The sequence below is a fragment of the Helicoverpa armigera genome, chromosome 11, assembly GCF_030705265.1.
Source record: "Helicoverpa armigera isolate CAAS_96S chromosome 11, ASM3070526v1, whole genome shotgun sequence".
Lineage (NCBI taxonomy): Eukaryota > Metazoa > Arthropoda > Insecta > Lepidoptera > Noctuidae > Helicoverpa > Helicoverpa armigera.
Window position 1 is genome coordinate 10,479,693 of NC_087130.1, and position 22,370 is coordinate 10,502,062.

At 34.0% G+C, this 22,370-nt stretch overlaps 1 protein-coding gene and 1 long non-coding RNA gene across 2 annotated transcripts; both read right to left on the minus strand.

The window, feature by feature from the left end:
- Positions 1-15,301: 15,301 nt before the first annotated feature.
- Positions 15,302-16,579, minus strand: LOC110375517 (large ribosomal subunit protein mL52). The gene is made up of 3 exons (XM_021333655.3): positions 16,421-16,579; positions 16,194-16,342; positions 15,302-15,542 (listed from the first exon to the last, which is right to left on the minus strand). Exons 1-3 carry the CDS (start codon positions 16,464-16,466, stop codon positions 15,357-15,359), a joined length of 381 nt encoding a protein of 126 aa, XP_021189330.3. The 5' UTR covers positions 16,467-16,579; the 3' UTR covers positions 15,302-15,356.
- Positions 16,580-18,281: 1,702 nt separating this feature from the next.
- On the minus strand, positions 18,282-22,291 carry LOC135117611 (uncharacterized). The gene is made up of 3 exons (XR_010276996.1): positions 21,988-22,291; positions 21,213-21,290; positions 18,282-20,270 (listed from the first exon to the last, which is right to left on the minus strand). It is a non-coding gene; the product is annotated as an uncharacterized LOC135117611 (long non-coding RNA).
- Positions 22,292-22,370: the final 79 nt, after the last annotated feature.

The following is a 22,370-nucleotide window of genomic DNA, read 5'->3' on the forward strand; positions in this document are numbered from 1 at the left end:
TGTGTCCCTAATAGCCTTAATCTGCAGCAGGCTTTAAAATGTAGACACATTTTAAATGAAATACCTATGTAGGTATATGTACAAAAATAACAATGCAATGCTTCTAAATACTCACTTTATGTGACCAAAACAAAAAGCAACATATTATCTCAAACTCTATTTGTATTAACAACTAAATAACTGTCTGGCAATAGTGAGAAGGTTATTATGTGAATGACCCAAATTAATTGCTAGCCAGTGTAATTCCAGCCAACATATTGCTATTAATTTATCTCTCCGATCCTAATCCAAATATTAATATATCTTGAACAAATTACGTCGAATTGAAACACAAATTATTTCTTTTCATCTTTTTAATTAGGTTTTATTTGGTTAGATTTTAATATTACTTAGACTAATGAATAGATTCAATTTCATTTTTAATTTGACATTCAACGATTCAATGTACTTTTAAGAGTTCCGTATTAGAGAGGGGCAAGGTGGCTTTATTCGCTGTCTATACTTGGATTTTTCGTAAACACTGCAATATTTTCAGAAAATTCTAGATCCCTTACAACAAACGTTTTTTTCTCAATTTGGCCCGATATTGATAATAGCAATAGGAAGACATTTGAAATATTGAAAGAATATATATAAAACTTGTGGCCCTTAAGATCCGAGCAAAAATTAGGTAGATATATCACCTATATATCTACCTAATGTCAAATTCCATTGCCCATAGACAAGTGAAAATAATCACCTAACTTCATGATAGAGTGATCCGTCCGCCATTACAAAACAATAGACCCCAAACTAATTAAGGTCGGCACACACATAATCATTGTCGCAACGGAAATTGCCCAGCGATATTAACTCGGTGCGAACAAATGTGAAGCCCTTTAGGGCAGAGATTGATTGCCGAATACTGTTCACCCTTGATTTTCTTTGTTAGCCATACTTTCTGTTATAGAGAAACAATCCTTTACTTTTGACTATCTATACTAATATTATAAAGAGGAAAACTTTGTTTGTTGGGTTGTAATGGATAAACTCAATATCTACTATACCGATTTTAAACATTCTTTCACCATTAGAAAGCTATATTATCTGCGAGAAACATAGGCTATATTTTATCCCGGTGCGGGTAGTAGCTCCCACGGGACGCGGGTGAAACCATGGGAAAACGGCTAGTTTTTTTTGTATAACATCTGCCTAGCCAACTATTTGGGGTCGGCTTCCAGTCTAATCGTATGCAGCTGAGTACCAATGTTTTACAAGAAGCGACTGATCATAAGTTCCAATTAGATTCAAAATATATACGGCGTCAACAACCAAATTGTCTGAATGTTACAAAAGATATAAACATAGAGGTAATTCCACATTTGTATCGGGTTAATGTATTCCCTTTGAGGAAACTGTACATGTAAAAAGCCAATAAAATCTAAGAGTGCCTGGAAACATACCTCTTATTACTGGCTGTTCTGGTACGGTAAAACCAGTGTAAATAGCTTTTATCCAAAATCATGTTAACCTTCAAAGTAACCAAAATTCAGACATTTTGACATCCTTTCATAAGTAACAGAGTCTTCACACAATTTTTGTATTTTTCAACTTGGAACTGTGTCAAATTATATGAAGTCATCGATATAATATGTACTACGTACAATGTATCAAGTACATACAGATGCCTTTTTGGTTCGATATCTCTTTGTAGTCAACCTTTTCTGGACATTTATTTCATGAAACCTTTGACAGTGCAAACATATTAAATTATAAAAAATATCTTCTAAAAACGGCATCCGTATTTTCCCAAAAGCCTGGTCACAGTACACTGAAAATAATTAATCATCATCGTAGCAGAATCACGACTGTACTGCGTTTGTGATAAATAATTTATTTCATTTTTATGGCTTCGGATATTGGCTCATTTAATTTATACGAAAGTTCAAAGAGAATTACAATTTTGTCTCGTCATTGACAATTTTGATTGATCCATAAACAGGTTTTTTTTTCTATTATTAAGACTTCAGTATATCTATATACTATCTGTAGGTATATTTACCTACTGTATGCAAGATACACACATTAGCCGATGACTACCTAATCAGTAAATAGATTATGTAACTAACACTAAAATACTTTTTTTTATTAGCCCAATAGTCTTTGAGATTAGCGCGTTAGAGCCAATAAACAAATGAAGCTTTTAGTATAGATAAAAAATACTTTTCTATAAATAGATATGATTTAACTTGCGATTAACGTAAACTTAATAATTTAAGGCAAGTCAGATTTTGTCTCTTGCATCAGTGCAACATTTTTTTAACACAAGCCAGTCATAAAAAAGCTCCCAAAATTTATTTGGCCCATTAAATTTGTAACAACCTCTAATATTTTTAATCCACTTACAGAGGCTGGTCAGGCCATTGTCTTGAAAGAATTTCGCTGGCCAATTTGCTTCCTTTTTTGTATGCCCAATTAAGACGCGTATTAAATCCATTATTTTCTTCCAGATTAACATATCTTTTAAATTCAAGTTATTTTTGATTGCTTAATTTTTCGTTCATCTTATAAAGCTGCAGAATTTTTTGCTTGTGCGCTCTAATCACAGATATAACTAGTCGAATTTGAAAAACCCTTTCAGTGCTAGATAGCCCATTTATCGAGGAAGCTTATTTATTAGGCTACTTTTTATTCGGATCCACGTAGTTTCTATGGTATGGAAGCAAGGGAAACCGCTGCCAGTTGCTAGTGCATCATTACATGGTACTCTGAAGTTTCGTTCTTTTTCATGATCACTACATAATTATATTGTATCATTCACTCACATACCCAAACTAAGAAGACTTATCAAGTTTGTAAAACTATCCATACTTATTTCTATAATCTATCCATAGATATATAGAGGATTAACAACAAACAATTAAATAATCGATCAACCGTAAAAATATAACCATACTGATTACTCTCGTATCTTTGGGTCACTCATCGACAATTTTGCAAGCAGAATCTACTCTACACACCTCATTCACCAATGCCCAATCATTGTAATTACAACTCCATTACAAGTACATAATGTTCAATTTCGAATGATTAACATTTTGGACCTATAGAAGCCTGTGAAATCAGTCAAGACTGTCAAATGAATCTGATCTGTATGTCCTATATACAAGGTTTATTTTTGCATGAATGATTCAGTTAAAGGCTGTTATAATGTTTGATGGTACAACACCCTTAACTGAACTGTGGTTAATGGACAATTGATTGCGTCCCTCTCGCACTCACGAGATAACGCTATTTTTGTCTCTCTTGTTTAATCTAAGATAATCTTGAGAGCTTTTCTGGTTTCAATTCTTTGGCTGTTTCGCGATGTGGGAATTATCCAGTTCTATAATGATCATGGTGATTTGATGGTATAAAATTAATAAAAGTGTGACATCCCAATCCTTGAAAAGAACCTGTGAAAATGGTTAGAAAAGTTTGTCAACTTTTAATCAAGAATAAACTACAACTTTAATACTCAGAGCTTAAAAAATCTAAAATGTTTCACGTTTTACTTTTGAAATTTTAATGAGAAAAAAGAAAATTGTGATACCTACAGCAAAATATTAAGAAATATTTTCATACTGGATATGCATGTTTTATTTGTATTTTAGACCTAAATCACATAATATATCAAAAGGCTCTTTTCAGTTCTACTGTCATTATTCTAAATAAGTAACTTTATAACAAAACAAAATTAAATAACATTGAAATATCAAGTAAGCATCTCAACGGCCATAACCGCCTTCCAATTTCAAACACTCAGAAAAATGCTGAGCCTTTTTAAAATTGGAACGGAAGCGGAAACGGTGTTGGCACAAACATGGCGGATCAGGGTTGCCAACGGCACACTTAATGAGACTCATTGCTTTGATATTGTCGTTTGTGTGCCAAATTCATGTTCAGTTTGCTGTTTTGTCGTTGGATTAGCCATTTATATTTTGATTTAGGGTTTTCTGGGTATGATGTGTCATCGCCTTTGGTAAGTTCAGTAGAATTTGGGTAGGAGTTGTATTCGTCTCATAAGTTTTGGTTGGTATGTTGCGCGTTGGTGGAAACTTATGTCTGGATGATAGTGATACACCTACATATGAAATTGTTGGAAAAATAATGATGAAGATGATAAAATTTCCTTCGATTTTACTTAACACTTGTGTCCTCTGTGTTTAACCTAACTATCAGTTAGAATGAGACCTATAGTAAATAACGAAACTGCTATCAATCTTTATAAAGCGCCAATCACTACAAGCGTTTTTCCCTAGTACCTACCTAATTCATTCATTTCATTTTCATTCTTACAATGCAACAAATGGATTTTTCAATTGCAGTTTTAGAGAAAACTTACATCCTCCTTTATAATATTGGTTTCTAAGCAACATAAAGAAGCAAAGACACTAATTTGTATACTGCCACGCACAGCAATGCGGTAAAAAGGAGGGTAGAAACCTCTAACAAGAAAACCCGCAATAATTTACGAAGCCCCTTACATTTTATGTAAATTACTTCAGAACCGTTTATACGGCATTTTTATCTTTTTTCGTGAAAATTAAATCTTCTTATCCTGCAACTGAAATCAGTATGTTGTTGCTTGTGAATCCGTGTATTTTTCATGTTTCAAAACATTCTAGGAAAAGCATTACTTATATGTAATCCTTTTGCAGAGAAATAGCAGCTTTTAAGTAGGTACTTTATAAAAATATAAAAATAATTATGTTCGTATCATATGTTGTATGTTTTATTTAAGGACGATTTTGAGTCGCCTTAGTAGATAACTTATATCTGGCGAATATGTTGGACTTTTGACAGCTTTTGTATAAAAATATGTTAAACCGCTATATTTATTCCTCAGATAGATATATTAATTTACGACTGAAAAATCGGCCTTTAGTCAAAAGATCTTGTTTTCTAAAGAAGAAAAAATTGCCCGCATGTAACAAATAAATTCAAGAACTACTGGACCAATAACTAAACATTGTCACACTGTAGGTAGATATTATACTCAGGTACCCGAAATAGCTACTTGGACACATTATTAAGTACCTAAATACCGAATCGAACTCACACCTAACCATTCAAAGTAACTACAGATCCTAAGAGATAAAACTAAACTAGTAATGAAAGTAGTTCAAGAAACTTGTGACGTAGTTCTAAGTTCCGATACGCGCCTGCCCTTGTACGCTTGTATAGTGCTCTCCCAAGGGAACTCTAACAAGAATGGGGCTATATAAATGTTTTTCAGAAGGTTTATATGAACCTTTTTGAGTTAAATGTCGCAGTTTTGATAGTAATTTTGTGGGGTTAGTAAGACTAAAAGCTCCGATATGGTACTGTAACTACAAAATTGCTGTCTGAACGACACCTCTGTTGTATGTGAATCTCCTAACGCCATCATTATTTAGCTTCCAAAATCGTGTCCTCTGTCGATAAAAATAAAAGTTATCAGTTATCCAATAAACGGAATGGCATCGGGAAGAAAACGTGGGCAAATTTTTGTGGAAAGACATGCGTCCGTCCAAAACACTTCCCACAATCGGGTAAAAGAAGAACAATCTGATTTACGTGTTTATGCAAGCAGCATGCGTGATTGAGGTAATAGGTGCACAATCTTTCTTTGCAATATTATTGATAACGTTCGAAATTAACCTTCTATTCTATTCTATAACTTGGCTCATAGTGTGAAAACGATCTAATAAATTGATCGAGAACACTCGGCGAAGTGATAAGGTCAATCTGAAGAGTCACGACTCCCTAAATTACATTTGTACTGGAAAGTGCTTCCAAAGATTTATTGCTGAGGAAACGAACTTATGTTGGGTAAGTATGGGTAGATATTTTTATGTGAAATGTTATATTTAACTTTACTTTTAGTTAGTAGAGGTAGTTTCTATAAATATCCAAATGCAAGGTGGGATTCTCGTTGTTGTGCTTTCAAGCTAAAACTGCTAGACCAAATGAGGTGAAACTTTAGTTAAGTAAGTTTCTATAAATATGCAAGCAAAGAGGGATTTTCTTTGTTTCGCTTTTACACAAAAACGGCTCAACCGATTGAGGTGAGATGAAACTTGTCACAGAGGTTTATGATACTCCGTAAACGGAGATAGACTACTTTTTATCCGTATACAGAAAGCAATCCCACCAGGACGCGAGCAAAACCGCAGAAAACGGTAAGTGGCAATATAAAATGTAATTTAAAATTCTGTAAGCATTTAAAACGATACAATTCATTGAATATTCAAAGGTTTCACGTATACTGTACCTACTTACGTACAGTTAGCGTCAAAAGTAGCTGAACAAATCAACACTTTCAAAAGTGAATGACAACGTAAAGGGTCGTAATTTCTTGACAATACAAATGACAACTAAACATCCTAAACTTCAAAAAAGTTGATGAAAAGGTACTCTGGTAAGTTATAGACGACACGGTGTTAAGCTGTTTTTGAAAATTTATTTCAGTTTTTTTAAGTTTAGGATGTTAATTAAGTAGATTTTTGTAATATTGTTAAGAAATTATGACCCTTCATTCAGCTACTTTTGAACCTAACTGTACACTCGCACATAATGTAAGTACCTACTTATATGAGAATAATTAATAGGCACACACTCGGCGAAGTTGTACATATAAGTGTAATCATAAAATATTTACGTAACATTACAAACATAAATATGCCTCCGTTTATTATTTTAAGTAATATTTATTTAATGTTATGTACACAAGTAAACATTAGCGTTCATATCTGTCACATAACAGCTGTTTACATAACCTATTCCAATATACTTATTATATCTAAATGAGAATGTGAATTATGTAGTTATACTCGTATGCTTTCATGATAAATGGGTGATTTTGATCTAATGTGGTATGGAGATGACAAAAATTCTCAAATATGTTGGCTAGCACAACAAGCTGCTATAATTTGTAATTTTTTTGCAATCAATATTAAACGGTAAACCTTATTTGGACACAAAGTTAAATATATTAGAAATACCGATTGTAGTAGCCTGATGTGCTGGCGTCTCTAAAGCTAAATAAATAAATCAAATTCAGACATTTTCTCCTAAAACTTTAAAATCTTATTTCCGTGCATTTTCTAAGAGCTCTACGGTTCTTGTATTTTTGGAAGCTATTAACGAGGTCATTTCAAAAGTAAACTTCATCAATAAAAGTACAAAAAAATGTTAAACAATATAAGCACGTTAATTTTCCCACATTGACGCAGCGAACTGTAAATAATTTCAACCAAAAATGATTTTCGAACACGATGTGTCGCGGCGTGCGTCGATAGGTAGTCAATTGTTCAAGAGCCATTCTCTTATCGGAGGCTTCAGTCAATAGCCATTGTTACAAGTTCGGACAAAAACACTCAACCGTGAATATTATGTATAGATATGGGTTTTATATAATAATACTAGGTGCTTTTCAGCGGTTTCATCCGCATCCCGGGGGAATTATTGCAGGAAAAAAAATTGTCTATGTTGCTCCGGGATAATGTAGCTTTCCTACAGTGAATTTTTCAAATAGTTTCAGTAGATTAGGGTGCAAACAAACAAAATTGATACCTCATATTATTTATTGAGTAGTATAATTATACCTCTACATAGATTACTCGCTCTATGTGCACCTTTGCTCGCGCCCACATATCATCCGCATTTTTTAGATATAGGTAGGAAAAATGTGAAAAAGTGGGTCAGAGGTGAAATATCAAGACCGGTACGCAGGAAAACTTTTCGATTATTGTGCCTGACATTGTAATGTGATTCTAACTTCAAGTTATTATTATTCCATAATCCACATAATGATTAACGCTCAATTCTTCTCCATGTGAGAGGAGGCCTGTGCCCAGCAGTGGGACTATAAAAAGGCTGTAACAGTATTCCAGAGCTTATTCAAGATCTCTTTCGATCTTTCAGAAAAAGGATAATACATATAATGACGTCGGAAATTTTCTCCATAAATAAATTGACTTTAGCAACAGAATTCTCAAATTCTGTGCATTTTCCGAGAGCTGTATAGTTCTTGTTTTTCTTAGTATCAAAGATTAAATAAGTAACTATATTTATAAAGCTAAGATACTTTACACTGCTTGGCGTTGGTATTAAGTAAAGCCATTTCAAGAGACCGGCCATGCGCAAATACCCCTCTTTGCATCGCTTACCAACTTTTAAAACTTCTGCGATTAACGCAGTACAAAATATTTATGCAGAAAGTCAACTACAAGTATATAGTTTGGTAACAGATTTATTATTTTTATTTAAGACTAGCTATCTGCGCTCGTGGTAAGTATAACTTAAGTGTAAAACTTATCATTCCTAATGAATTCACTCTATTACTGAAACCCGCATTAAAATGCCTGCAGTAGTTTTAGGATTAAATAGAAAAAAGCTGTTCTTACTGGTTCAACCAGCGTCCACGGGGAAACTACTTCCTATAAAGAAGCCTTGCCCGATAAATGGCTACCTATTTAACACTGAAATATATTTTTGAATCGTGCCAAGAGTTCTCATGAGTATCACGAATTTTGCCGCAATTTCTACAAAACAAAAAACTATTTTAGAAAGCATTACAGACTTCACCCTCTGTAAACCTTCTCACCATAGTTATTTCACATTGAAGTCGACACGAATAATAGTACAAACGTCATGAGAGCTCTAAAGTAAACCCGCATGCCGAGCTTGTTTCATTCAGAATTGTGCCTTTATACCGAGTTGACTTCAGCTTCAGACTGAATAGCCACTAATTTTATTTATACATATGTTTATATGTAGCTAGTTTCCAGTAAGTAATTGAGGAGCTCGTGGCTAAGTTACGTCCTACAACTGCACAGTTAATTCTGCTGGCCAGCTATTTTGTGCCTCGTGATTACTCGTGAAGGCGGATCTCCAAACCAAAATTCGGTTTCGCTTGCCATCTAAGGAGCACAAAATGTCCTACAAACAAATTATAATGAAATTTAGTTCACAGATATTCTGGAGTCTGCGAAAGGACATGGGCTACTTTTAACCCATGGTAAGGTATGGGATCAGTTAACTCAGGACGCGGGTGGTGGAACCGCGGGAACAGTGAGTTAAAATAAAAAATAATTCGCTTTCACAAATCCCATGCAAAATCAATTAAGAACGATTCTGTGAAAATTAAAATTGACTTTTAAAAAGCAAAGGTGCGGAAAAATACTGAAACACAAAAGTTACAAAAGAAATTCATAGTAAGATTTTCCTTCAGAAGTTTTAAAAGGAAAAGGCATGTTATTGAGCCGGATTATTGCGAATTGGCTAGGCTTAACTCCTTTATTGTTAAATCGAGAAATAAGTGTATAGTATTCTTCGTCGTAATATTGTTGTTATAAAAAGATGAAACGGGAAAAGTTAAGATGGAAGAATAACTGAGTACCTTTTATAGTAACTTTAGTACTTTTTTTGCTTCAATATATTAAGAATAAAAATGAAACTATGAGCTATGTGTATCTTTATCACCAAACAATAAATAAATAAACCTGCCTTTCCATTATTTTAATCGATTTATAAGTTTGGTGTCAACAATAAGTATAATCATATCTTTGGCCTGTACAAAAGACTGTATGTGTTGCCAGATAAAAAACGTAGTACTTACTCTTTCGTTCGGATCTCCGCGTCGCAAAAGATATTAAGAGTTAATAAAAGTTTAAGAAGCTTATCTTGCTTCAGCGCATCAGCAGCGTAAAACTTTTCTTCTTGGCATACAGTCTTTGTATTTACCTATTTTTTTTTTTAAGCGATAAACCAGTAAAATAGCCCTTTCATTGAGGTTACAGTGGAACGGAGTGCCACACTTACCACCCTTAACTGACCAAAACCCACCGTTGGTTCTTCTCCATGAGACCCACTCCTTGGAACTATGCAATTAACTTGACGTTTCGAAAATGGTTTTGATAAAAATAAATTGCTGTCCATTCTAGAGCCCTTAGCCCTGGGCCACAGTAACTCTTCGATTCCTATGCACGTATTTAGATTAACCAAACCTAAGTTACAATTTCATATAGGTACTTACCTTATTTTGTGTAAGTAGGTATATTGCCAGTTTTCTATGTAGCAATAGCAACCCAATACTCACCATTTTATTAGTGTAGGCGTACCTGTTATAGGTCTTATTTACCTTACAACCATAAAGCTTGTTAAAATAGAATTTCGTAATGTAATGTAGAATATTATTTTAATTAAAGGCTTGTAATACAATAAGCTCACGAACAAACGCTTTGAAACTATTTAAGGTAGGCGTTCCATTTGCCATTCTACTTTATTTTGTAATCTTTTGTATATTAAATGAAACTACATTGGCAACTAAAAACTACTAAGGTAAGGCAATATCACAAATCCAGACGGTCACAGTGCCAAGGAAAAGCAGTACGATAAAAAAAACTTTGCTTATACAAACAAAAAATCTTATATATTTATATAAACACATTATCTATCTAGGTAAAACTCCCAAATGGAACAAATTTTCAGTAACTTCGATTTCCTGATAAACAAACACAAATAAAGTCAAGCGCATTTCGTAGATTGTAGAGAAACTTGTTACAGTGATCAAATGTTAGCTTCAGCGTTCGCCGGTGTGTACAGGTCCAGTCAAGTGGCATTGGAAACTAAATTAATTGGAAACTCCTATACCTGGAAGACAAGAAAGTCTTTTGCTACAAGACATTCAAAGCTTAGAAAATGGGTTATTCCTACAAACTTACTCAAGGTTAAAAAAACAGACGCGCAAAGAGATTGTGTAAAAAATATTTTGTGATTAAATAAAAACTTTGTAAAAACTAAATTTATTTTCTGTGACGACTTTTGGCGCATTTGCCCTATGAGTACCTACAATGACGTAATAATCAAGTATTTCGTTTGGATCGGATTATAAATAATGAAACATAGGTACATTGTTCACACGCAATATCTAATGAACCGATTTTGATGTAATAGTTCCATCAAAACCCGTTCAATGGTTTTTAACCGACTTCCCAAAAAGGAGGAGGTTCTCAATTCGTCGGGATCTTTTTTTTGTGTATGTTCACCGATTACTCGAAGACGCCTGGACCGATTTGCAAAATTCTTTTTTTTTATAGAGTATACTTTCCAGGTGGTCCCATAATCACCAGGTCAGGGTCAGATGATGGAAACCCTGAGAAATCGAGGGCAACTTTCGAAAATTGTAGGCATGCATAGGTTTAAAACTTGACAATGAGGTGTACGTCTGATAACACTATGCAACAGTGAAGGTTTGAAGCTGACCTGATGATGGAGACAAGAGAAGGTCGAGGGAACTCGACAACTGAATATGTAAGCTACCTTGTGTTTGGGCTTATATTATTCTTATTGATGAGAACTTTCCACAAATGCGGATAGTGACAATTATGCTTGTCACTGAAAAGCTAAAAATAAAAAAACTTTTTACAAAAATTTAAAACCGACTCCCAAAAACACTGAAAAGCGAAAAAACATTTTAGGTGCATCGGCCTAGAAGTCGGTGGCGTATAAACTCAGGTACATCCATTAGACACTGACTTCTAGACCGATGCACCTAAGAATAGTTTTTTTTGCTTTTCAGTGTTTTTGGGATTCGGTTTTATTTTTTTGTAAAAAGTTTTTTATTGAGTGAAAGAGTTACAAATGAGATATTTGGTTATTAATCTGGAAAAAATAAGTGATTAATCCAAACTCCAAAAATTCATGAAGTTAGAAAGCAATTCGGTATGATCCATTACAAGCAGAGTTACAAATAGGTACATATTATTTTTTAATACACCATGGAATAGACTAAAGACTTTACAAAGAGGTGAATATCCCGTTCAATATCCTCCTTGTTCATAATATCGCTGTAACTGGCAACACTAGGGAATTGGTTCACGTTATAAACATGCGGTGCGGAAGTCAAATAATTTCCCAAGACGTCAAAAAGATAAGCTTTTACATATAAAAGACTTGGGCTCAATTCTATCGGGCTTTGAAAATATATTTCAAGATGAATTTTATGTCGGAAATTTTATATACTCATATAGATTTTGTGGATTGATATGAATATCGAATTAGTGCTTGGTTTAGTGAGCCACCCGTGGAAACTACTTCTCGTACCCGGATAAAATATGCTTACTACCTCTGTTCCCTGGTGATAATGTTGCTTCCTGACAGTAATTCTGTTAAACCGGAGCCTCCTGTTGGTACCAGTATAAGTGTGGAGGATTTCCTCTTTATACTAGTATAAATGTAAGGTAAATAATAACATGGGAAGGTTCAAAATTGAAATAATTCTACATCTAACCTAGCTGCGAAAAGTAATTGAGAAAACAAACAAAGACAAACTCAAGCCATTGTTGTATTTTATGAATAAACAATTAATTAATAAAGTGACGTTTAATTTACCTACAGTTGATAAAGGGCACGTGCAGTTCCGCTCACAATATACATATTTCACTATATTACCTACACTTTTTAATTATGGCCGCCAAGATTGCAACGAATTGCAGGGCAGGATTTGACCAATAACTTTAATATTTTTATGGAATAAGAAGTATGTATGATTAATGCTCAATCCTTCTCCATGTGAGAGGAGGCCTGTGCCCAGCAGTGGGACGATAAAAAGGCTGTAACAGTTAAGAAGTATGTGTTACAAAATTTCCTCGGGAAATTACTTGTTTGTGGTTCAGGTAAGAGACTTCGGAGGTTCTAACATCGTCGGAAAATTGGTGTATTCAAACCACAGCAAGGCGGAAAACACGCAAATTCAGGTTTATTAAAATTTTAGTAATAACACACCCAACTATTTGAAGTTCGAGGAAAATAATTAGACACGCACTAGCGCGCGTATTTAATTAATATCTACCTACTTAGGCAGTTATATTAAAATGAAGCCTTCTGTGCATTATATTAAAACATGCTTTATTTCTCCCGTCATGTTGAGTGCACAATAAACAATAGTAGCGGGTTGATTTAGTACTGGATAATAATTAACAAAATAAAGAAATTTTACATGGGTGCAGAAAAAGATCGGTTATAATTGCATAGCTTCCAATGCCGGCTCAGACCCCAGACGGCAAATTAATAAAATATCTATTTTATTTATACATTTCACCCAAAAAATAATAGATAAACCACCTAAAAACGTGCACAAAAACCAGCTATTAATGCAGGATTCCATATCACAAAGTCCGTCCCTGTCCCCGTCGACTTAACCAACTGAGATTTTAATTACCGTGCCGTCGCATCGTTTTGATGAAGCCATCTTATATCTACCAGTAAATTACTGTGTGATACATACATAGGGCACTACGGACGCTTTGTTGAAATACAGAATACTGCTAACAATGTGAGTTTAGGAGGACTTATAGTGTTAAACTGTTAACTGCTTCTGTGGTCTGGTAATTATAACTTGGGGACGAATTTGTCTAGCGTTTGAGAGACTGACTTTATTAGCTTTGATTGTGAATAAGACTACTTCTTAAATCACCAAACATTAAAGGTTTCGCTTTTTATAATAGAGGTAGAATGAGCTCGTGACCAGTTGTGGTGTGGAATTTTGGATAAGTAGCAGCCGCACGTATCGACACACGTCTTGGCGCGGTAGGTCTTTGGATGGGTGACCATTTCCCGACGTCCCCAACGTTTCGAAAGGAACATTAATTTGTCCTAATCCCGTATATCAAGGTCAAGGTTAAAAAGCCATAAAGTCTCAAAACCAGTCAGCAAACGAATAACAATCCAAAAGACTATTACCTAACTAAAGTATTTCACTTTATCAGAAACCTCAAAAAAAAGTCACCAATGTAAATATAAAGTCGTGCCCACACACATGTAAGTCCGTGACTCCATTCACGTCAAAGTGGAGACACCGTCGCAATCACAATAGACTTATTCAGGTTGAGGCATCGCCTTTCAACCGACTTTCTATTGAAAACCGCTTCTTTCATCGAACACTCGATAAACTTACAAGGGTTAAAATAAGATTTATTTTTCTGGTCTGGTTGTAGGAATTTCGGGCGATTTTTGATGTAAGTACCGTAGTGGGCAACTGCGGGCATGCCCACAAACCTAATTAACATGTGACGTTACATAATATTTCTTGTTCATGTATTCCCCTATATTCCTTACTAGCTTTCGCCCGCGTAGAGTTCGGTTACCTATATCGCGTTTCCAAGAGAATTCTTCAAAAGTCCGGGAAAATAACTATCCTATGTTCCTTCTCAAGATCAACTCTATCTCTGTTCCAAATTTTATTAAAATCAGTTCTGTGGTTTAGACGTGAAAGCGTAACAGACAGACAGACAGAGTTTCTTTCGCATTTATAATATTAAGTAGGGATTAGTGGATGTACCTACTCACTTATGTTTAAGCCTATGTTAATGTTAAGGGCAATCCCCTCTGCCTACTCCCTCATGTACTTTCGAACAGTTCTTCTTCTTCTTAACAGCTGTTACCTTGATGTTCACCCGAATTTTCAGACAGCTGTTTTGCTATTGTGATTAAACTATTGGGTATAAAAAAATAAATTAAAATATTTTTTAGTAGAATCACGTGTGAAAGTATCGGTCACTTACATATTATTATGAGATACCCTATATAAGAAGTAGGTAGTTAATTAGTGTGAAGGAAAAAAACGGCGGCTGAAGTGAGTGAAACGGTGAAAAGCCACTAGTAACGCCATCTATCGACACCACATTAAACTTACTACAAATCGCATCCCTCATTCCTTGACTTCCAGAATATACCTTCAATAATTTTATAAAGAAGCTAGACGTTTATTAGACGTAATAAAATAGATGGCAGTATAAAAGGACACTACAATAGACCATTTTTGGAGCACATTGCAAATTGAAAATGTCTACTTGAATTTTCAGGACACAAATCGACATAACATGTGCCCTAGATTAAAATATAACGACATCTTGTGCAGGAAGCCTGTACAAAATTAACCCTACGTCTGAAAGCAAATTATTTACATTTTGAGTGTTTTGATAACCAAACCAGAAACAATGACATTCTAGGCCCATGGTCACATGATGGTCACCAACAACATAGACATGTTTTCTCAAAACAACTATTTACACTATGAATTTTTCACGTTCAAAGTAAACAGTTGTTTATGGAAAAAACTGCGCCATTAAAAAAAAAGATGAGTGTGATACAGTATGTTGCGCCATTTAGCTATATCAATAATCAAATCATTTGAAGTTCTCAAATTGCAGGTTTTGGATGGAAGTCAATTGGTTGTGGTGTGCTATTTTAAAAATAATTAATTCCTTGAAAAAGTATTATTAATAAAATACATACAGAATCTAACAACAAGTTTATTTACAGCTAGCCTACATTAACATTATATAATAAATCTATTTTTTCTCATTCAAAGCAGTTCCTTTGGGCTTCAGTCGGTTTGCGAGGATGCTCTGTCTCTCTTGCTCTTTCTCAGCTTCCATATTCTGGTATCTCTCTTTAGCAAAGTCGAGTTCTGAACACATTTCAACTATCTTAGCGGCCATTTCTCTTTGCTTTAAGATTCGCTTCTTTTGTTTTTGCTGAAATGAGAAATTGAAAACTTTTAGTGATATATTGGAAGAGGAAGACCAAAGAAAAACGTTGGATGATTGTGTGAAAGTCAATATGGTAAGAAAGAATGTTACTTCTGAGATGACAGTGGATAGAAGAGTATGAAAGAAGAAAACATATCCCACCAAGCCTACATAAAATCGGGATAAGGGCATAAGGATCATCATCATCAGCCTATCGCAGTCCACTGCTGGACATAGGCCTCTCCAAGAGCACGCCACTGAGATTGATTTTTGGCTTCTCGCATCCAGCTCCTGCCAGCCGTCTTGCGCAAGTCATCACTCCACCGTGCCTGAGGACGTCACTATGTTTGCCGAGGCGCAGTCTCCACTCTAGAACTCGTTTACCCCAACGGTTATCGGTTCTTCGGATAAGGATGATGATGAGAAATTGAAAACTTTTAAATAATGTTTAATAAGATTATGGTTTGAGTGTAGTAGTGTACTGAACAAACAATAAGCAGCTTTAGATTGTATATTGATCTCAATAAATATTTGCTAGCTACATTTCATTGATATAGGATTAATAGTATCAGTATCTCTATCACTGGTTATGTTAATCATAATCTTCTAGGTAATATTTACTGTAAGTACAATACTAAGAAATGATAAAAAATATACCAGTAGAGGAGTTGGTCGCCCATCCAAATATGTAAAGTCCGGGGTATCGGTAAGAATTCCTTCAGCGTTACGATTACGAGACAAGCCCCGCTCTACTCGCCATTGCTTCGAACTCAAAACTGAAGAGCTGCTTAACGCACGAGATACCACTGAAACAGAATACGGAGCATTGGTTAAAAGCACAAATAAAGTTTTGTTACAGAAAATTGTAGAAATAATATTATTACATTGTGCTTGAGAAAATATTGAGATACTTTTCAATATAATGCTCATGATTATAACTTTGGTCTTTTCCAAAAACTCGTAAAATATGAATTATTTTGGTAGTAAAATGAAATAAAAGCAAAATATGCTTTTTGAGGTTACTTTTGTATTGTGACAGTAGGATTTACACGTCAATGTCAAAATAAACATAGTTGCCAGAACTAAATTTAATACTCATAAGGCCCTTTCAGACATGAAATTGCACAATATGGTAGGAAGAAAGTAACAACCCGCTCGAACATTCTTAGTAGGAAGGTAAAAAGACTTATAAAACAAAGTAAACAGAGCACATAATAGAAAGTAATTTCTTTACATAAGAGGCTATGTGTAGCATATTGTAACAAAAACAATCGCCTCAGTTAGATAGGTAGTTATAATAGTGTTCTTCTGACTTAATTATCCAAACTTAGAGACATTACATAGTTACACACAAAATAATGCGGTTTTTTTCAAGCTTTTATTTGTAACCAACGGTGATATTTAAAAAGAGAAAAGGCAGAAACTTTATACGAAACCCTCTTTGCTCTTGGTCTAACTCGCACTTGGCTAGTTTTATTTTGAAATAGAAAACTTACGTGAACGTCCTCAAGTGACAGATACAGCTATTGGGTAAAAATTCATAAAGCCATTATTAACCAATGAACGTTAATCACGCAGTACAGCAACCAATCATGGTCAAAGAAGTATGAGTCATCATTATTTATATTCCCTTTTGTATTGAGATAAGAAAACAGTCGATATTCAATTCTGAGACGGATCTGGGAAAAAGGCGGGAAACTCGAAGAGCGCGGTTCTTTTAAAAGTATCCTCCAAAATTTTAATTAAATTAATTTGTTATTTGTGCTTAAACATTGTGGAAAACTATTGTAAAATAGTAGAATAGCAGTCTTTAGATGGATGGTGACGTGGATGGGGGTCCAGATGGACCCCATTCCAGGAAGGCGGCTAAGCGGCAAATAGATCCAGAGCCAGAGCAGCAGCAACAGCGGCAACAGGAAAGTAGTAATTTTGCTCCTTTTTTGAAGCCTAATTATATAAGGCAATACCCAGAACATTCAACCAATACTGAATTTAAAGTTTATGTTGAGTCTCAGGATAAAAAGGAGCGAATTGGAAACAAGAGCCCAATTTACCTGAACCACATATTCACATCGGAAATAAAGGGTGTGGTGACTCTGCAGAGAGTCAACGCGAATAAGGTGGTTGTCGTATTTAAACTGGCGAACACGGCTAACAACTTCATAGCCAACTCTGTTTTTTTGAAAAAGTATAATTTAAAAGCATTTATACCGGCAGCCCAAATAGAGAAAACAGGAGTAATCCGTTTTGTACCTACCAATATCTCCACCAAGGAATTATACTCCAAGCTTTCCTCTCACTTCGAAATTATTGCGATACGACGCTTTACAAAGAAGGTTGGGCAGCAGCGAGTTCCTCTACAAACTGTTAGTTTGACCTTTCTGTCTAATAATCTCCCTGATAGTGTACAGTACGATCTATTCTCGTATAGGGTATTTGATTATGTTCCGCCTCTGCAGCAATGTTACCGCTGTTTTAAATTTAATCACTCGGCTAGAGTATGTAATGGTAAGCAACGCTGTAGTTGTTGTGCTGGAGCACTTATACACCGAATGTGACAAGCCTAATGAGCTCTGCTGTGCCAACTGCAGGGGAGCCCATTTGGCTGTATCCAGATCTTGTCCCATTAAAATTCAAAAAATGTTAGAAAAACGCAATAAAATTACTTATTCAAGTGTTCTTGATACAAAGAAATATGAGCAGAATTTTCCATCTTTAACTGAAAATGTAAATAAAAATACAAAATATGTTGTAGATAATAATATAATTAAAACCACACCTGAAAATAAAATTGTACAAAATGTAAATAAACCTGCAGCTTCATCTGCACATAAGGTAGATAGTAGCTCTACTTCTAAGATTAATAAATTACCTGTAGTTCCCACTACACAAGCTCCTCAAATTAATTTAAAAGAGCAATTAATAAATAATAAAGATTTAAACTCAGCAATTATTCGCACTATACTTGAAATTAGCAATAAGGGTGATGGGACTCCAATTAATAGTAAAACGGTTAACGATATGTTACATAAATACCTTTCCTAAGCTTATGGATATAAATAGCACCTTATCACAGTCACAGTTAAGAATAGCACAGTTCAATATACAAAGCGCATATAATAAAAAGCCCTTATTAATAGATTTTTTAGCAAATGAAAATATTGATATCTGTCTTCTAAATGAAACATGGTTTAAAACAATAGATTATTTAATATTCCTGGATACAATTTACATTTCCGTAATGCAATTAATAACCATGGGGGTGTAGCAATACTAATCCGTCCTTTTTTAAAGTATACACAGTTAGATACTCAATTTTATGAAGATTTACAAAGCATAGCTATATTGTTAACTACAGAACATGGTACACTTTCCATTTTGTGTGTTTATTCCCCTCCTACAAGTGGGCACATTAGAATTAACAGATTACGAAATATAATTAATTCATTACCTTCTCCTGTTTTTATTAGTGGTGATTTTAATGCACATCATATTGCCTTTGGCTGTGTATCTACAAAAGGTCGTGGACAGCAACTTTATGACATTATTGATGACTCTAATTTATGTATACTTAATGATGGTAATTATACAACTATTCAATATCCAAATCGTAATCCATCTGCTATAGATGTTACTTTTGTCAGTCCTTGTATTGCTCCACTTTGTGAATGGTCGGTTTATGATAATAATATGGGTAGTTACCATTTTCCAACAATTACTTCTATATTACTGAGTGTAGATAAATACAAAGTAAATCCTCCCACAGAAAAATATCTATATAATAAGACAGATTGGAAGCAGTATTGTGAGCTTTCAAAAGACTTTTTTAGTAATGTAAATATGGTTGATAAAGACCCTTTACAAGTATATAATCTTTTCTGTGATAAACTTAACTTGTTAAAAGATACATGCATTCCTAAGTTTGTTCGAACATCTAATTATAAAAGTAAACTTCCTGTACCATGGTGGAATGATAAGTGTAAACAAAGTGTTATTAATTCCTATGAGGCACTAAAATATTATAGGAAGAATCCTGCTATTGAAAATTTCATTAATTACAAGAGGTTAGATGCAGTAAAGAAAAAGACAATTGCTGAGGAAAGGAAAAATGGATGGAATAATTTATGTAATAGTTTCAATAGGACAACTCCCATTAGCAAAATTTGGAATCAAATTAAAATGTTTAAACACAGTAGAAAGATTAATAATAAGTCATATTCTGATACATTCATTAATTCCTTTTTAGATAAATTGTCAGATAAGGGCTTAGAGGTCCCTAACTTAGAAAAATATTTCAATATTCATAACGATAATGAAAATACGAAATTTCTCTTAGAAAAGTTTTCATTTCAGGAATTTTCAGCATCTTTAAATTCACGTAAAGATACAACTCCTGGATTAGATGGTTTTCCTTATATTTTAATTAAAAAACTTCATCAGTCAGTCCAAAAGCTTTTCTTAGACATTCTTAATAACTTATGGATTGAACAGATTATTCCTGAGTCTTGGAAAACTCAATGTGTAATACCTATTTTAAAGACAGATAAGCCTCCTGATAATGCTAATTCCTATCGACCTATTTCATTATCTTCTTGTCTAGGTAAAATATTTGAGAACATGATAAAAACTCGGCTTGACTGGTTTGTTGAACACAATGGCATACTGCCAAATGTTCAATATGGCTTCAGACGAGGGCGAAGTTGTGCAGACAGCTTTGTTTCACTTGTCTCCGATCTGAAACATGCGAAAAATAGTAAGTCAAGTGTAATATGTGTGTTTTTAGATGTTCAAGGAGCCTTTGATAGTGTACAACCAGGAATTTTAGTTAAAATTCTATCAAAACTTGGTATACCTGGTCTTATATGTAAATGGATCTTTAATTTTTTAAATAATAGAACTTTATATGTTAGACATAATAATATTATTCATGGACCTAGAACTGCGTCAAAAGGCACAATGCAAGGGGCAGTATTATCCCCTTTACTTTTTAATCTTTACTGTAGTGAAATTTGTAAATATGTAAATAATCCTGATGTAAATATACTGCAATTTGCAGATGATCTTATTTTTTACTGTAAAAATAGACATTTAGAACAAGCCGCATGTACCTTAAATGATGCTCTATCGAAATTACATATATATTATAATAATTTGGACCTCAAAATTAATACTTCTAAAAGTAGAGTTATAGTTTTTGGCCAGGATTCACCTAGAACTAATATAACATTTAACAATGAAATTATTCCTCAAACAGATAGATATAAGTTTTTAGGCATAATTGTAGATAAGAAACTTTCTTTCGAGTATCATTTAAGATACATTGCCCAAAATTCCCTAAAGGGTCTCAACATACTGCGATGTTTAACCGGTGTTTCATGGGGTGCAGACCCTAAAACCCTTACAATTTTGTACAAATCTATTGTGCGAAGTCACTTTGACTATAGTTGCCTTGCTTATATTAATATTAACAGTAAGTTTGTAGATAGATTAGATGTAATACAAAATAAGGGTCTTAGGATCATATCAGGTGCTATGTGTTCTACACCTATTAGAGCTATGGAAGTAGAAACAGCAATAATGCCATTATCACTTCGCAGATTACTTTTAGCTCAACGCTTTTGTTTAAAATTATTATCCTCTGACAATCAACTAGTAATGAAGAAAATTTTGCCTTACCCTGTTCAATCTAGTGCTCCTGAGATAACCGGTGAGGATCTTCTTTGCCATCAATATCCAGAACTTTCCCAAATACTCCTGAGAATAAAAAACAAATTTAGTAAAGTATTTTCTGATTCTTTATGGCCATGCTATTCAACACAATTTCATATTTTATTCCAACTACCGAGATCTATTGATGCTTCAGTTTGCACCAATCAAGACCTTCTTAATTTTTTAGATCACAATAGAGAATATTATAAAATATATACTGATGGGAGCAAAGGAGAGTCTCATGTTCATAGTGCTGTTTATGACCCTCAGATTAATTTTGTACAAAGTTTTGTGTTAGATAATAGTTCTAGTATATTTACTGCTGAGGCATATGCAGTTTTAGAAGCGTTAAAGCACATTAAGTCTTTAGAAAAATGTAAATATTTCTTAATCCTTACTGATTCTCTAAGCTTAATTAATAGTTTAAAAGGTTTAAATATTAACTTTAAATCAAATTACTTGCTTTTTAAAATTAAAACTCTTATAAATAGTCTAAGTAGTATAGGAAAAGAAGTGTTTTTTATGTGGATTCCTTCGCATAGAGGCATTAGTGGAAATGAAATTGCTGATAAAGCTGCATATAATGGAACTAATTCAATAGATATAAGTATTGTGGTTAAGACTCCTTTTACTGATTGTTATACTGACATTAATAAGGATATAAATGAAGTATGGAGAAGATTTTGGAAAAAAGACCAAGAACAGAAAGGAAAATGGTATGGAAGCATACAAACGGACTTACCTAGAAAACCCTGGTATTATCAGCTAAAGATTGCGAGTAGAGACTTCATTACAACACTGAACAGACTCAGGTTTGGGCATAACACCGCACCCGCTCATTTGAGTAGATTCAACATAATTGAAGATGCGACATGCACTGCTTGTCGAAAGTTTCCAGGAACACCAGAACATATTATATTTACTTGTGAAGAATATAACTTCCAAAGGCTAATACTTGCAAGCGAGCTTTGTGACATAAATGATGAAATGTCAACAAATATTGAATCCCGCCGCCTTAACGTATTGCTGCAAAGAAAAGACTGCTTTATGCCGCTATATAAATATATTAAAAATACAATTGGAAAAATATGAGAAAAACAGAAGATATGATAATAAATAAACAAA

Bases quoted from the DNA above. Each gene is read 5' to 3' on its own strand.
- LOC110375517 (XM_021333655.3), bottom strand. From the start codon at position 16,466: ATGAGCATTATATTGAAAAGTATCTCAATATTTTCTCAAGCACAAT. The intron at 16,343-16,420 runs GTAATAATATTA...ATTCTGTTTCAG, and splicing joins AATATTTTCTCAAGCACAAT to TGGTATCTCGTGCGTTAAGC. The intron at 15,543-16,193 runs GTATATTTTTTA...TTCTCATTTCAG, and splicing joins GGCGACCAACTCCTCTACTG to CAAAAACAAAAGAAGCGAAT.